At 35.8% G+C, this 17,526-nt stretch overlaps 1 protein-coding gene across 1 annotated transcript in view; it reads right to left on the reverse strand.

Annotated features, from left to right (window-relative positions):
• Nucleotides 1-6,287: 6,287 nt before the first annotated feature.
• LOC133519795 (uncharacterized) overlaps nt 6,288-17,526 on the reverse strand; it is a 54,340-nt gene continuing 43,101 nt past the window's right edge. The window contains exons 4-7 of the mRNA XM_061853900.1: nt 13,803-13,881; nt 13,149-13,317; nt 10,538-10,792; nt 6,288-8,985 (exon numbers count right to left, since the gene is read on the reverse strand). Coding sequence (XP_061709884.1) covers nt 8,646-8,985; nt 10,538-10,792; nt 13,149-13,317; nt 13,803-13,881 — 843 coding nt within the window. The 3' untranslated portion in view covers nt 6,288-8,645. The remainder of the gene's footprint in view (nt 8,986-10,537; nt 10,793-13,148; nt 13,318-13,802; nt 13,882-17,526) is intronic.

Genomic DNA, 17,526 nt, shown 5'->3' on the forward strand with positions numbered 1-17,526 from the left:
AACTATTTCTTCTGGGAATAACACGCTAAATCGGCCCTAGAAGAAGCTTAGCAAACATACATTTACATAGGTATTTGAAGTAGAAATGACCTAGGCTATCGAAAATTACAACATACCAAACTCCTTTGTAAATTTGTTTTTCTACTCGTCGACTATAATGGTTGAATTAAGATTTCGTATACCAAACTATAATTGCGTACTTTTCATGTATGGGCTCCCAACTCAACTATAAAATTTATTTCTATACACTGTAGTCAACTATAAATAAAAATTGTCTAATCACGTGCCACCGCGCTCCCATAGAAAGAGCGACGGGCAGGCGGGGGCTCGCGCGTTTATGTCTTTTGTCTACTTAGATACTTACCAATTCTCATTACCTAAATATTTAGGTTTTATAGTAAAAAAAATATTTTTTTTGATGACTCGTAGAAGTAGTATTGAATACAATAGTGATACAATCAAGCTTTTCAATCTCTTACCTCACTTAGGCAACCCAACAAGCTTCGTTGCCTAAACACGGTACCCGACTGCAAAAACTCTATTATATCACGATTGTATAAAATACTATTGTTCACTATGCTATGTAGGTATCTATAGGTTTTCTAATACGATATTTCATTGGTTTGTTTCGGTTATAATATAATGTCGTACCTATTAGTATTTTTTATATATTCTCATATTAAAGTATCTGTCAGTAAATAAGCAAATACTGTCTGATTACGTTGTTTAAACAACAGGGACTTTAATTTGGACGCCAAAATTATTAAAATTGTTGGATTTAAAAAAAATACAACGTCGGTGGTAAACAAGCATACGGCCCGCCACATTTTTTTCCTTCCGGAGCGATTTCTGAAAATATTCACTTAATCAAAAATGCTTTTTAGAGAACCGTTTTGAAAGATCTATCCAACTATACACCCACACCATTGGTTTAAAGCGAAAAAAATAATAAAAGAAACATTTTGTATGTAAGGTAAAGGAGGATATCGCGATAACTATAAGGGTTCCTAGTTGACTACGGAACCCTAAAAAGGAGTAAGTTAGGTACATACATATTCAAGACCAATTTTACCATTAGGTTTATGATGTACATGTTAATTATGTGCTAAAGCATAGATCGAAAAAATCTAGCGTTAGTTATTAAAAGTAATTCCTCGATGTTGTTTGTACACGGTAGCCATGGCAACACTATCGCCACATCTCGCCAGCTTTGCATGTTGGCAATACTTTTACTAGGGTCAACGATCCTCGGTTAGCTTCGGCCGATTTTAGACCGAATATAATAATAAACTATTGTAATAACGAATTACGTGAAACGATATTTATAATTGTAAAATTTTAAAAAATACAATAATTGAATTTATAACAGATTTTTAAAGGATCGGCTACGCGCATGTAACACCTCTGGCGTTGCAAGCGTCCATATCAGGCGGTAATATTTTGTTATAAAACTAAACCTAATTAGAAACTAAAAATCAAACTCTACAGAGGACCCCTGAGGCATAGAGCCAAAGATGCTGGCAGCATTTCCTCGCTCAATTGCAATGTTTATTCGTTGAGCGAGGAAGCTGCCAGCTCTTCTGTTCCCAGTGACATCAACCAGCCGCTTGGCCAAATACGCAAACAAATTGTGAGTGTTTCCGTCTTCTAAAGGCAGCAGCCTCTTCAGCCGCGCTCGCTTTCTTTGTAGTACCGTGAAGGTCTACACAGGTCGCGGCCCACACCAGCACTCGTCCCATCCTCCACGGTATCAGTGACATTCCGTCGGGTCTCTTACCATCATCCCGGGCTATACCTGCGAGTGTTGCAGGCCCGTTGACAGTGGTAAGAGACCGGTGGATAGAGGATGACTCACGCTAGACCAGGCCGGGGCTTCCGGCGTTTCGTATTCTATGGAAAGCACCAAGTGATTGACGTGATCACCAACCAGCCGTTTTTCACCTTACGCCCATGTGACGGTAGCGAAACGGTCAAGCGATATATTTCGACTAAAGTGTAGAAATTTACGTGATAATGTTTTTGATGGGATTTCACTACTTTTTGTAAGCACTTATGACAAACTTCCATCCCCTAATTTAAAGAGTTGTGGGTGATTTGAAATTCTGACATATGTATCTGAGGGCATCTTTTATACAATCTGTTTTTTTTTTACTGATTCCCCATACAAATTTCAACCCCTTTCCCTCCTAACGCCTCTCCTTTCCACCCTTACGGGGTGATTTTGGGGTTGAAAACTATTCTATATCCTTCCCCATAACAAAAACTATCTACATTCCTTCCAACTAAATCGGTTCAGCAGTTATCGATTCCCCATACAAAATTCCATTCCCTTTTCACCCCCTTAAGGGCAAAAATTTCATGTTTTTGAATTTTTTTGGTGTTTGAAACGACTTAAGTTTCTAAACTGATAATTTTAAATGTAAAAATATTCGAGTCACTTAGCCATGCCATGTGCTAGTGGACTCACGTTCCAAGGGTTTCGTCACCCAATTATTTACAATATTTAAATTTTAGTCGTTCTTTTTAGGGTTCCGTAGCCAAATGGCAAAAAACGGAACCCTTATAGATTCGTCATGTCCGTCTGTCTGTCCGATTCTGTCACAGCCACTTTTTTCCGAAACTATAAGAGCTGTACTGTTCAAACTTAGTAAGTGGATGTATTCTATGAACCGCATTAAGATTTTCACACAAAAATAGAAAAAAAACAATAAATTTTGGGGGTTCCCCATACTTAGAACTAAAACTCAAAAAATCTTTTTTCATCAAACCCATACGTGTGGGGTATCTATGGATAGGTCTTCAAAAATGATATTGAGGTTTCTAATATCATTTTTTTCTAAAATGAATAGTTTGCGCGAGAGACACTTCCAAAGTGGTAAAATGTGTGTCCCCCCCCCCGTAACTTCTAAAATAACAGAATGAAAAATCTAAAAAAAATATATGATATACATTGCCATGTAAACTTCCACCGAAAATTGGTTTGAACGAGATCTAGTAAGAAGTTTTTTTTTAATACGTCATGAAATTAAAAAAAAAAATTTTTTTTCAACATACCCATACATGTGGGGTATCTATGGATAGGTCTTCAAAAATGATATTAAGGTTTCTAATATCATTTTTTTCTAAACTGAATAGTTTGCGCGAGAGAACCTCCCAAAGTAAAAAAAAGTGTGTCCCCCCCCCCCGTAACTTCTAAAATAACAGAATGAAAAATCTAAAAAAAATATATGATATACATTGCCATGTAAACTTCCACCGAAAATTGGTTTGAACGAGATCTAGTAAGTAGTTTTTTTTAATACGTCATGAAATTAAAAAAAAAATTTTTTTTTTCAACATACCCATACATGTGGAGTATCTATGGATAGGTCTTCAAAAATGATATTAAGGTTTCTAATATCATTTTTTTCTAAACTGAATAGTTTGCGCGAGAGAACCTCCCAAAGTAAAAAAAAGTGTGTCCCCCCCCCTGTAACTTCTAAAATAACAGAATGAAAAATCTAAAAAAAATATATGATATACATTACGATGCAAACTTCTAACGAAAATTGTTTTGAACGAGATCTAGTGAGTAGTTTTTTTTAATACGTCATAAAATTAAAAAAAAAAATTTTTTCGTCAAACCCATACGTGTGGGGTATCTATGGATAGGTCTTCAAAAATGATATTTAGGTTCCTAATATAATTTTTTTCTAAAGTGAATAGTTTGCGCGAGAGACACTACCAAAGTGGTAAAATGTGTGTCCAAAGTGGTAAAATGTTGAACGAGATCTATAGTTTAAGTAGTTTTTTTTAATACGTCATAAAGGAACCCTTCATGGGCGAGTCCGACTCGCACTTGGCCGCTTTTTTTTCTTCTTGACTCTTCAAAGTTTTTCTGTGATCTACCTATGAACTGTGTATATTTAGCTCTAGTCAGTCATAAAGTTTTACTACTCAATACTAGATGGCGTTAGACGTCGAGTTCAATTAAGAATAAGGCTTAGAACGCACTGCGAATAATTTCTTGCGGTTTCAGGACCGCAAAAAGTGTAACGTACGACATTCTTCATAAGCGCACACACTTGCAAGACTTAAACCGCAAGAAATTAATTGCAGCTTGTTTTAAGCCTATGTCGGTGGGGCGACGTCGGTCACGACAATTGTAGCCTTATTTTATAACGGAAGTTTAATCTAGTGTTTATGTTTTACATGACAAGACACCCACAGTGGCACATGGTACATGCATCGTTTCTCAAGTTTCGAACAAGTACGTGTAATAAATAAAGTAATAAATGTACGTGTAATAAATAAGTGACGAAATAAAAGTACGTGTAATAAATATCTCTCCCTGAGTAATGACACTAATGACACAGCACAATGAGAAACTTAGAGATCAATTTCTGACATACCTACCTGATAAATTTTTGATGGTTATCTGATTTTTCATGTCATACGATTATAATAATTGGTAAAGAATACCTAGCTCAAGGCAAGATAAGTTCCGTACACGGCGGGAAGATGTTCCTGCCGGTGAGTAAGGTTGCCAGAGCTCAACGAGGGGTGGGGGGGAGGCTTAAGGGTCGGCAACGCGCATGTAACTCCTCTGGAGTTGCAGGCGCACATAGGCTACGGAGACTGCTTATCATCAGGCGGCGGCATACGGATACGGATACATATCAGCATACGGATGCTTGTTTGCCACCGACGTAGTATTAAAAAAAAGAAGTTGATAACTCGAGATATAAATTGAAAGAATTTGAAATTAAAATAGAATTATATAAGGTTCAAATTTCTTCAATTTTATATCTTGAGTTATCAACTTCTTCCCGGTGGACGGTATTTTAAATGTGGAGGAAAATCCGTATTTTTTTCTTTATACTTTACAAACCTAAAAAGTTTAGTCGAAATTACACGAGAACTACTTTTTAGGTTTGCCAATACCTATAGGTATGTGCTCTATAAGGAGTTAAACGTTGAAAAACTAAATATTTTTTTTCTCTGATTCCTTTATTAATTTAAACATTAATACAATATGATTTTACCTTCTTTCGTTTACTTAACCTACTGATGAATTCACAGAATTTTGTTAAATTATAAAGAGTGTAAATATAACTTATGTTATTAAAGTCTATTTTTAATTACGCCTGGTGATCATTCAAACTTAGTTAAAAATATACCCCTTAATTTCCTGTTTTAATTTTAATATGCATATTTATATATTTCTGTAATGTGTTTACACAATAAAATTAGGTGTATATAATTTAATGACTCTCGGTACTTATTATTTATATTTAATGTGTTATTATATGTAGGTACCTAATACTTTTTTGACATATGCCTGAGGTTGACATTTCAAAGATTATAAAAACATAAAAGTATTTTAATCTTTATTTTACTTAAATTTCTTGGCAGGTTAAAAATGAATTTAGAAATTCTAGAACAGAACGTGGGGTTATAACTCACCTATTCATTTAGATTAAGGTAATATCTACAATTTCAAGATTTAATAATCAAATGCGAAAGACTATAGTTTTGATGAAGCATTGTATATTTTACAGTACATATGGTGCTACTTTACCGCACTAGTGCGAAAATTAGCATATTACGTTACTGTGTCGAACATTTAAAGGGCATATGTACTGTAAAACGTTGTACGATACATGTTGCGAATAGGTAATTCGCAACTCGTGTTGATTTAAAACACTCCCTTTGGTCGTGTTTTAATTTATCGCCACTCGTTTCGAATTTCCTATTTTTCGCACTTGTATCGTAATGTACTATTACAGTAAATATGGTGCTACTTTATCGCACTAGTGCGAAAATTAGCATATTACGTTACTGTGTCGAACATTTAAAGGGCCATATGTACTGTAAAACGTTGTACGACAATTCGCAACTCGTGTCGATTTAAAACACTCCCTTCGGTCATGTTTTAATTTTTCGCCACTTGTTTTGAATTTCCTATTTTTCGCACTTGTATCGTAATGTACTAATATGGCATTAAACCCTGCTACGCATTAGTATGAGCAGGGTTATATTTAGATTAATCTACGTACGTATGTACCTATTGTATTAAGCATTTAATTAAAAGCATTCTACGGAAAGTATCATAAACAAACAGGAGATACTTAGATACAGTCAGCAGCAGAAGTCTCTGAGCGTGTGGGGTGTTCAAAATGATCTACACACGCTCTTTCAAAAAAGTTCTGGGCAGCTGCTGACTTGACTGTAGGTACGAAAATAGGTATAGACCAACATACTCGATGTAATGATCATCGGTAGTGAAAATTAAGAAAAAGACAATATACATATAAGGAAGTAAATTAATTAGTAAATTACTTCATTTATTTTGTTGTAAAAATAAACGATATTGGTTTCGTTTTTCCGATGGGTTTATAAATAAATATATTGTTAGAAGTAGACGACGAAGACATACAATATCCTTAACATAAATGCGAGGATTTTAACTATTGGCACTAACCATGACTACAGTCTAGACCAAGACTACTGTGATTTCATTTAATTATATTATAAATTACAATTATGACGATAATTCTATATTTATGGGCATAACAAAAACAACTTCCTTTTCATGTTCCATATTTTACTTTGATTTTTAAATATCTACTTACTAAAAGTAGGTACTTAGGAGTTTTTTTATTACACAATAAGTAGTAGGTGCACTAGATGCAGTTAGTACCCAACAAACAGTACTTACTTCTATGTAGTTAGAAAGTATGTTTATCGGGCAAATATATAAGCGTAATATATATCGAGAAAAGGATGGTACGGCCGTGCTTTTTTGCTCGACTTGGTGGGGGCACTGCCGTGCCCCCAGATATGGATATCGCTAAAGTTGACAAATGATGATGTTTACATTGACGGTTCACTTTAAGAGGATAGGCCGTGGCCGCCATGAAACCGCCTTTCCATACAAACGTAGTCCTCATTTTCTTCTCTGGATTAACATTATTAAAATATTTGGACATAGTTTGTTGTATAACAACCACGGCTATGCTCCTATGTTTGATTTCATTTAAATCTCTAGTAATTATAAATTTTAGGAGCATTTAAAAATTTGTATGAAATCTGTTTTTCGCTCCTAATTTTTACACAAATAAAAAATTCGAAAAATGTCAAACATAGGGGCATAGGTATGGTTAATATACTTCAAAATATGTTAAAATATTTTCCATAATGTCAATATCCAGAGAGGAAAATGGGGACTACGTTTATATGGACAAGCGGCCGTGGCATATCCTCTTTAGCGTAAAACATCTGTCACTTTACGCATAATGAAACGTCAAAAATAATATATAAATGATTCTGTGAATGTTGTTCCGAAGATTTATAATTATAATAGTGTCCCTAAATATTTAAAATCTAAGAAAATTTGAAATGCCAATGTAAAGTACGACACAGTTTTTTAAAACTAATGAATACTTTTTAGGTTATAGAGGTAACTTTATGCTAGTTTACATAAGTCTAACATAAATTAGATATATAAATAACATACTTATATAGAAATTAATCAGACAAAGATATTGTGGAATATAATGAGAGTTATTTTTATTTTACACGAATGTAGGTTTAATACACAGGTTTGTAAACAAACATAATGACATAATAATGTACTTACAATGTAGAAATCATTAAAATAAACATACTTACTGACTAGTTGTTTATAAATACAAAAATATAGTTAATTTTAGTCCCTAAATCTAAAAAGGAAATGACATTAACATTTTCTTATTACGTTTTGAAACATGGCTCTGATTTACTGTGCCTGTTTTAGTCTGTGGTATTCATTTTTAAGAGGATATTTAAAAAAACAAAACTATACTTTTGGTCGCGTTTGTGTGTCATATTGATTATCTAAGCTATCTTAACCTAAATTGAAACATGACGTTAGCGATAAAGTTAATACTCGAAATGAGATGGTTTATAGATGACTTAATGATTAATCGGTGACACTGATGGTAGAGACACAAGACATGGTATTAGATCGTGTCATTCACGATGATGCGCAAATTTGTTAAATCTAACCTTTAACAGGGTGATAATTCGAGCCGAAGCACGCGCCTTCGCGAATGAAACATTCTATATATGTTGGTCGATGTGATTTACCAGCTATGACTAGCTAAAAAGCTAAAGTTGGGCCAGCCAACCCTATCAGCGGCAAAGTAGGTGAAATCATTGACCCTTTCCTTACTACAAGGATAGGTATCTGTTTTCGCATTAAAAAAAGTGGAATGCTCCGAGGAAGCCACGAATGTCAAGTGGTGGCTGGCTAGAGCATAGTCTATGTCTCATTATTTCTTTGAAGAATAATCGTCACGTTCTGTCTACTCTACGACAAGAGAAGAAGAACACAAAAAGTGTACACATTTCTATGACTACGTGATCACATTACAAACGCAAATAAATAAGCTAATATGTTCTGCTTATTATAAACACTTACTGAGTACATAGCAGATCCGAACTACGGAGTCCCAAGTGGCGATAAGAAGAGTGCACTTGCAAGGAACTTTTAAAATAAAACAGGCCTTTCAAAAATAAACTCTCACTCAGTTCATGTCTCAAAGTAACCTAAATAGTCATTAAATTATTTCAAAGAGAATTCACATTCTAAATTAAACGCATGTAAAAATGCCGAGATGGAATTAATCGTAATTTATTTGGCGTGCTGGTCGTACTTCGATGGGCGATGGTGGCGGCATCATATCGAACTCTTCGACTATTGTCTTTGGATGCAACGCGCTGATATTATTATCCACAGTGTACGTCCTCGCGTGTGTGTGTGCCATGTTTTGTTTGGGTTCGTTGACTAGCCATTCATCTCGGTTACGTATTTTCTTTTTCTTAAGCTGCTTGTCTCGTAAATGTTTCAGCCGCGCTAAGTGAGCGTTGACTTGTTGAGGGCTGAGACCGGTGCGGCCAGAAGTCAGAAGCTCGGCGTTTCGTTGGAACGAGCCCTCAGGGTCACGGCGGTTCCATTGATATCTGAAACATAGCATTTACTTATTTTTATTAGGGGTCCGTAGTCAAAAAGCCAAATACGGACTAACAGAAATAAATAGTTCATCCTTATGGTTCTACTGTACAAAATAGTAGAATCTCGAGAGAATACGGCAAATTTGCGGTATACGTAACAACTATTAATGTAAACTAATCAAGTTATTTTCAGCCAACTGTAAAACCGGTCTTATTCTCACAAATTTGTAAAACTTGTAAGCACATCGCGAAGCAAAAGTAGGCACTAAAGATTTATTGGCCATTAAAACTCTCGTTACCCTAAACTGGACCACATCAGATGGGCAGTTAACATGCTGGTATCAACTTACTAGCAAAACTAATATCGTTCTTTATTACCCACTTTACGCGAATTAATGACTGAAATGTCTATTAGAGTAAATTTGCACTTTTGTTATTTTAACTAGGAGTTATGTTATGCGCACCTGTATGATGTTAATTATATAGGTAGTGTGTGTGTAGCGTGTATGTGTGGGGTAAAATTAAAATTGTTTAATTGAGAAACTTATTTTGAAAAAACAAATACTCGTTATCATTTTTTTGCACCGACGATATGTTTGAGTAGAATGACACTATGTATATTTTTAAGCTGATCGCAGTTAGCCTTGTGATAACTGTGATACTCTTGATAGCGTGATAATGACAGCGCGCAGCGTCTGCCAGTTTCTGTCAGGCGGTGGTAAAAAGTGACAGGTATTTGTTTTGTCTCGTTGATACAGCACTGGTGATAATGGTGATACACCTACTACAGGACTGGTGTGATGAACGAGTAAAACATTGTTGAATGATTGCAATCTGTTGATGAACGCACCTCTGTTTCGTTTGATTGTCAAAGCAGGAACAATTGAATAAAATTTTTGTCTCGTTTGAGACGCCAAAATTGGGTTGTTGTTTAATCAAATTGATATACACCTTATAAAACAAAGTCCCCCGCCATGTCCGTTAGTGTATGTGTGTGTGTATGTTCGCGATAAATTCAAAAACTACTGAACGGTTTTTATGCGGTTTTCCCCAATCAATAGAGTGATTCTTGAGGAAGGTTTGGGTGTATAAATTGTTTACCCGTAGGAAGCCGGGGCGGGTAGCTAGTATAGAGGTAAAGCTAGTTTTAGATACAATCTTACCCAGGCAAAGGCCGCGTGAGTTCAGTCGGAGCGGCCCTCGCTTGTTTCGCGGCGGCTTCAGCATGGCTCGGAGCGCGTTAAGACGCAAGTCTTTTTTATGATATGGGAGGCAAACGAGCAGACGGATCGCCTAATGGTAAGCGATTACCGTCGCCAATGGAAACCCGCAGCACCAGAGGGGTTGTAAGCGGTTTACGACTTCAAGGGGTTCAGCCATTGGTTGGCGGTCACCACGTCAGTCGTCCTTGGGTCGTTGCGTTCACGGTTGATTGGTTTTGATAGCCGAAGTTATCATCGTGATAGAGTGTTAAAAAGTGACATTTGCTTTGTCACATCAATAACATTCGTGATACGCTTGCAGAAGAGGAGTGATATAAAATATTCTTTAGCCATCTTACCCAGGGAAAGGTCGGGTGAGCTTCCTACTCGGCCGGAGCGGTCCTCGCTTGTTTCGTCGTGGCTTCGGCATAGCCCGGAGCGCACTCGGACGCAGGTCGTATGACTTGAGCGGGTTCAGCGACGGGTTGGCGGTCACTACGTCGTTGCTCCTTGGGTCGTTTCGTTCGCGGCTGATTGGGTTGCGTTGCCGGTGGTACTTCAGTTTAGTTTTGCAGATGTACTGCCGGCTTTCGTAGCAGCTTTCGGGTGCCCATCTGGAAATTACAATGCTGGTTAAATTTAGAGCAAGTAGTTAGTCTTGCCAGCTAATTACATCATAGATATAATATGTCTGAGATCTTATTATCCTCTTACTGCCTATGTGTCAAAACATGCCAAGTCAAATACAATACTGATTTGTCAAAATTAAGATGCAAATTAGAATAGAATGGGACATACGTCCAAAAGAGAGGTATGCGCATTGTGAATGTCATCTCACTTTGTGTGGTAGGGCACAGCCAGTGGATGTAATTCCAGATCTAGAGCAGAGCCCAACTGGGGAAGTACCTCCACCTAACAGAAAACCGCAGCCAAATAACACTAGACCCTACTCATAGTGGTGTGTTCCTGCCGGTGAGTAAGTTTGCCAGACCTCAACGAGGGGGGGGGGGGGGGGGGTTTAGGGTCGGCAACGCGTATGTAACTCCTCGGGTGGTAAAAATGAGTGGCTAGATATGTTATATTGCCCCAAATAACATAATATTAAGTACTGCATTGAATGGCCGAACTCCTTATACGCAGACTACGCAGTGTGTGGTCAGGGAAAGGTAGATATATTATTTTTTATGAGTTGAAATTTGAAATTTAATTATTCTGCCTGAAATGTCAAACTTAAAAATATCTTTGAAATAGACAATATACGTTTTATTTGACTTGGTACATAATTACAAACATGCGTCTAGGTTTATTCTAGATAAGGTAGCAGCTATGGTTCATTTTATATACTTACATATATATACCTACTCGTTCTAATCAAAATTAAGCTCATAAAAAAGCTTTATGGGTCACGAGAGTAGAAATATTATACAAGGGTTTGAACTACACAATGGCAATATCGCATCACGGCGTTCGTAAACTTTATATTGCTTTTCGTGGTATTGGACGAATGGAATTGTCCTAATGTAGTGGAGTGCAGTTTGTAAGCGACAGCGGAATTCAACTACTGCCCGGGTGTCCTACGAAAAAGATTGCAACGACAATTTTTAAAACTGTTTCAGGCATAATAAGTACAATAAATCAACACACAGTGGTCGTTCTATTTAGCTGACTCACTAGGAAGAAATTATTTGACTCCTATGGATATGTCTGATATTTTCCCGCAGTTGTTCCTTTTCTTGGAATTATAATACATGTCTATACTAAGAGGATACAATATATTAAGTTAGAAAAAAAAAACAGATGATTGTGTGATCGAGTTATCAAAAAGCCGGCATTTTCATAACCTTACTATAAGTAGCATTTTTCCCCTGCTTATTTCTTACAGAAGCAAAATCACTTCAAGTTTGTAACCCACACTAATTTCTGTGTTTATTGTCAGAGATTTCAGAGCGAATGCAACCAAAGGGCCCACCGTCTCTGTGCCCTTGAGATCGTTTATTTCTGTCACGAACACGCCATTTCGATATCGGGAACACTGCGTTATGTAGATACGTGAATATGTGAAATATGCATATCCCATTAAGCATGGGATATTTTGTTTAGTAGGAATGATATTATTCCGTAAGGATCGTCATATATTTTCCTTTATCTGAACGAGTCTCATTGTGGAGCGTTTATGTTTTTATTTATGATACTTCTTTCTTTCTTATTTTCAGGCCTACTAACTGCTTTGTTGTTCCTTTGAAAGCGTAATATTTTTCTTACTTACTTTTATTCTCAGGACTTACATTGTATTAATATATATCTACTTGCTTAGTTACATTGCAAATTGCAAAGGAATCATGTATAGTTTCTATTTTCAGCGCAGTTTATGAAGAGGATAGTGTACGACCGTTTCTTCATATAAACGTAGTCCGCATTTTCCTCCCTGGATAAACTGGATATTAACATTATAGAAAATGTTTTTATAGAGAGGAAAATAGGTACTACGCTTGTATGGAGAAGCTGTCGGCCCCTTTCACTTTAACATTATGTAATTTAGTTGGCGTACTTAATAAAGTCCTCCCCAGACTTTGATCGCACAGCAGCTTAAGCAGCTTTAGCAGCGAAATCCCATATCTGGCGCACGTTCTCATAAAACCCCCCGATAGGTTTTTAAAACAAAGGACCTCCTATGGTTAATTAAAATAATGTCAAATGACGTGTAACGAACACACGAGTACAACATACCTTCGCATTTATTCCTATGGAGGTCGCCTTCCAGTTTCGTATGAAATGTTTAGTCTAAGCGGCTTTAACTGGTAATAATTTGCAGGTTTTTATGAACGTGCAAAAATACGAGAACTCGAGAAGTTAAGAAATCAACGATCTTTTTTCGCTATTGAATATTCACACCAATACGCGTTTAATGGGTTACTGATTAGTGATTATACTTTATACGGGTAGTAGCAAACCCCAAAATATAAAACTTGCCTGTAGAGGAGCTCAGGCTCCATGGCGATGCAGTTCCATTGCAGCTCCTCTGGCTTGCGTTTCTTCATCTTGGAGAAGGACTGGTACCGCATGGGGCGTAGCTCGCCGCCCCACTTCCAAGCGCGCGCGGCATAGTCATAGATCCCGCCAATCCAACGACTAACTTTCTCTGGAAATTATGAATATTTGGTAAATAAAATGGTACTTACGTACTTATTTCAACATTTTATTAATTTAATTGTAAAATGTTATCAGCACGATCACTGAGCGTTGGAGTAGATTCTCTGCAGGACGAGTATTGAAAATAGATATTATTGCGATATCGTCAATGAACGCTCGAACAGTTTGCTATTCAAAGTATCTCATAGAATGAAAGAAAGCTGAAGTGAATTAAATAAGGCATACGTTTTACGGACTAGATTGGATATATCAAAAATAATGTTGGCTGAGCCCGCGCTTAATACCTATTGTTCTTTTTGGTCACTTTTGTAGAATACAAGAAAGAAGAGTAGTGGCGGCTTTTTGGTTGCGAAAATTACGAAATCAAGCTCAGGAGCAGCATTAAGAATTTTAAAAAGTTATTTTGGATAATTGCATGACATTGGATAAACTGTATTATTTTTATGTTGTTAATACGTCTATTAAGTTGCTTACCAATGCCTGGTTTATTGAGGTAGTTTCTTAAGTTGCGGTCCTCCCACCGGGCTGGCACTGTTAGATTGCTTTCACGATCCTGAAAAAAAAATAGAAAATAAGTTTTTTCACAAAATTTTATTTTTGATACAAGCTTTTATCGCAGACTGCACTATTCTTTCAACAGGCAACAAATACTCATTGAGACAATTGTAACACACTGAAACAAAATTAGGTTGCGTTGTTTTTTATCACAGGTCACAGAGTTCACATGGCCACCTCCTGTACCCATCATGACCATCATCAGATCAGCTTCATGGTACCATAATATTGCATTGTTATTGTTAACTTACATATATGTATATGAAGTTTTAGCTGAATCCAATAATGGGAAGTGCGTCTAATTTAGCTTGCAAGATTTGACCCGAACAAATATGTTACAAATAAACATTGCAAGTTAAATAAAAACGTTTAATAGTACATTACGATACAAGTGCGAAAAATAGGAAATTAGAAACGAGTGGCGATAAATTAAAACACGACCGAAGGGAGTGTTTTAAATCGACACGAGTTGCGAATTACCTATTCGCACATGTATCGTACAACGTTTTACAGTACATATGGCCCTTTAAATGTTCGACACAGTAACATAATATGCTACTTCTCGCACTAGTGCTATAAAGTAGCCCCATATGTACTGTAAAAGATATTTTAACACACTGAGCTATAGGTATACCTAGTCGTATGCTTAAAATATTTAAAAAATCACAAAAGTCTGATAAAAATGGGACCAAATATGTATTTTAACGGCATAGAATTTAAAACTTTTATTTACAAACCGGCTTTCGGCTATAAAATAACAGGCTCTGGTATAATAATCATAAATACAATTGAATATAATTTTGTAAATGTTTATTGGTACGAATTAAACACATTTATATGTTTTACTTGTTAATGAATATACTTGTTCATATGCAAAAGCTTTTTATTAAGATATATTGGATTTGTGCTAGTCGTGGTGGTCAATACCACTAGATTCCCAATTTCTCTCGTTCGTATTTCAAAAATAGCATTTCGCCGTTTTCCCCAGATTTGCAAGTGACGAAATCAAGTGCTCGAAATTCATAAATCGGCCCCCTGTACGAGTACCTACATTTCGTTAATCTAATCATTTATACTTAAATACATACTAATACTACTAGGCATTTTCAATATAAAATATAATTGTTACCAATGCTTGACTTTAGCGTCACAATATTCACAATTATTGTGTAACCCGAGTTTTAAATTTTATATAATTTATACACGGTTGATACAATAATACAGTTCTGTTCCATTAATCAACTCGTAATTTGTTTGCTTCAGAAATCCTTGAGATGACAAAACTTTATGATTTCAGTTGACGAACGCGCGCCCGGTGTATTTCTGAAAGTAATAAATCAGATATTTTTGTCACAAACGTTTCTTGTTTGAATTACATTGTATTTAACGATTGCTTGGAACTATTTGAGAATATGGCCAATATATTGCCGCAATAGTAATGGCAATAAATAGAATGGTAATAGTGAACAAGCCAGCAATTAAAATTTCCTGAATATCTCGCTAAAACGTGGTAAAAGGGACAACAACTATAACAAAATGTCGATAAACACCGAATACACACACCATAACACTTTTGAGTATGTATTTATTTCATGGATGTATATTTGTATAGGTAGCATAGAACAGAAATGGCTACTCGGTTGCTCGGACGCAGTGTTGAAAATATCTTCACACGTCTCTGGTGATAGCATCAGACAATTTACAAGGTTAATTTTTGGGCAAACACATTGGGAGTCCCGACAAAACACGTTCGAATTGTCCTTATTTTCCACACATGTGCGTATTGTGCGTAACTTCTCATCCAAAGGGTTAACACACGTTAATTATTTATATTTTATATTAATGGTTATATTCTCGTAATAACAATAAAACATATTACATTAACATAAGGAATAACCTTCTCTAACCGTTTGTATATCCATTAATTATTTCTTATAAAATTTAAATAAGCACTGAAACTGTAAAAAAAATGAACAAGAAGTAAAAACGGTAGCCCAAAAAATATGGTTCTGTGTTTCATTTAATTCCTTTTGTGTCAACCCTATTAACGTGTGCGAACCATTTCAATTCGTACTTATTACTTTTCTTGGAACAAAATAAATTGATAAGTCTATATATCTTGAACTCTATAAGATCTATCATAGGTTTGATTTTTGTTTGAACCAAATTATTGTTTTAATTGTTTGCGTATGTGGATTGTCCCAAGATTTTTTCACACGAGACAACTTGTTATTTGCTAGGAAGTCGGCTTGTTTGCAAAGCTTTGGATACACACGTAGATTTGCTTGAAGATGAAGCAAGATCTTTCTTACCATACCTTTTCGCAGAGAAAGTTTATTTGAAATCATATCGGATATTTACATAAATTATATTGGTATTGGAGGTCTGTTTCTAATATGAATTTTAACATTTGACCTTTTTAGCCCCAAAGTAACAAAAGACATCAACGAAATTTACGAACTTGAAGTTAGGTATTAAACAGTATAAATTATATTTAAATAGGTTTACAAACTAAATCAAATATGAATTCCAGGAATAAATAGAAAAACTTTATTTCATTAACGTACCAGTCTGCTGCAGAGAGACGTGACTCCCCTGCAAACAATCAGTCTATGCAGGGGGGACACCTGTACATATTTTGCCATAAATAGCATGATATTAGAGTTAGATCAAGATAACTCTGCAGCGATTTTGATAGCATATACTGTGCATGTGCAAGTGTTATTTAACCGTCAAACTTCTATCAAATTATGACGTATAAATAACACTTGCACAGTCTATGCTATCAAAATCTCTGCAGTTATCTTCATCTAACTCTATTAAAATATATTAAGAATAGCAAAACAAGCTAGCACGCTTGGAATATCATATCATAAATTCTATCCCTAGATCATCGCAAAAATCAGGCTGTATCAATCATGAATGAAACGAGAAACGAATACAAGGTGTTACGTAAAGCTATTCGCGATGTGCACGTGTCTACGTTTTTTTTACCGCATCCCAGACGGAATAAATGGCTTATAGCGAACACTGGCATCTCAAGGGCTTAATTTTGAACCGATAATCGCTTCAATAATAGTTTCAATCGATTTTCATACGCTTGTAATAGAGCGATGACGTTAATATCCGTATCGATAGATATCTATATTTGTTCATTTAATTTTTAAATGGAAACTGTATTAAATTGCTATTAACAAGTCTGTAATTGATACAAATAACTTGAAATCCGTGAATCTACGTGTATTAGTAAGATCTCATATAATCCAGTCACACTATACCTACGTATAATCCAGTTCCTAACTATTGAACAGTACCCCTAGTGTAAATATTTTCGACAGCGAAACGTTACGTACGCCTTTGCGTTAAGTGTCATTTTGTATGAAATTTTTGACTTTCCAAAACGTCCCGTTTGGCGCGCTGTTCAAAAACCCATACAAAATGAGACTTAACGCAAACGCGTACGCACGTTTCGCTATCGACTAAATTTACACTAGGGGCACTGGTTTGGAAACTCGTCTCCCTAGAACTTGATAGGATACTAAAACCCAGTAATTAAACATTTAAATAGTAGATTCCCGACCCCAGTAGTAACTATGAGCTTATTTTATGCGCATAGCGCAATTTAAAATTTAAAATGGCGGTT

Source organism: Cydia pomonella, chromosome 7 (assembly GCF_033807575.1).
Source record: "Cydia pomonella isolate Wapato2018A chromosome 7, ilCydPomo1, whole genome shotgun sequence".
NCBI lineage: Eukaryota > Metazoa > Arthropoda > Insecta > Lepidoptera > Tortricidae > Cydia > Cydia pomonella.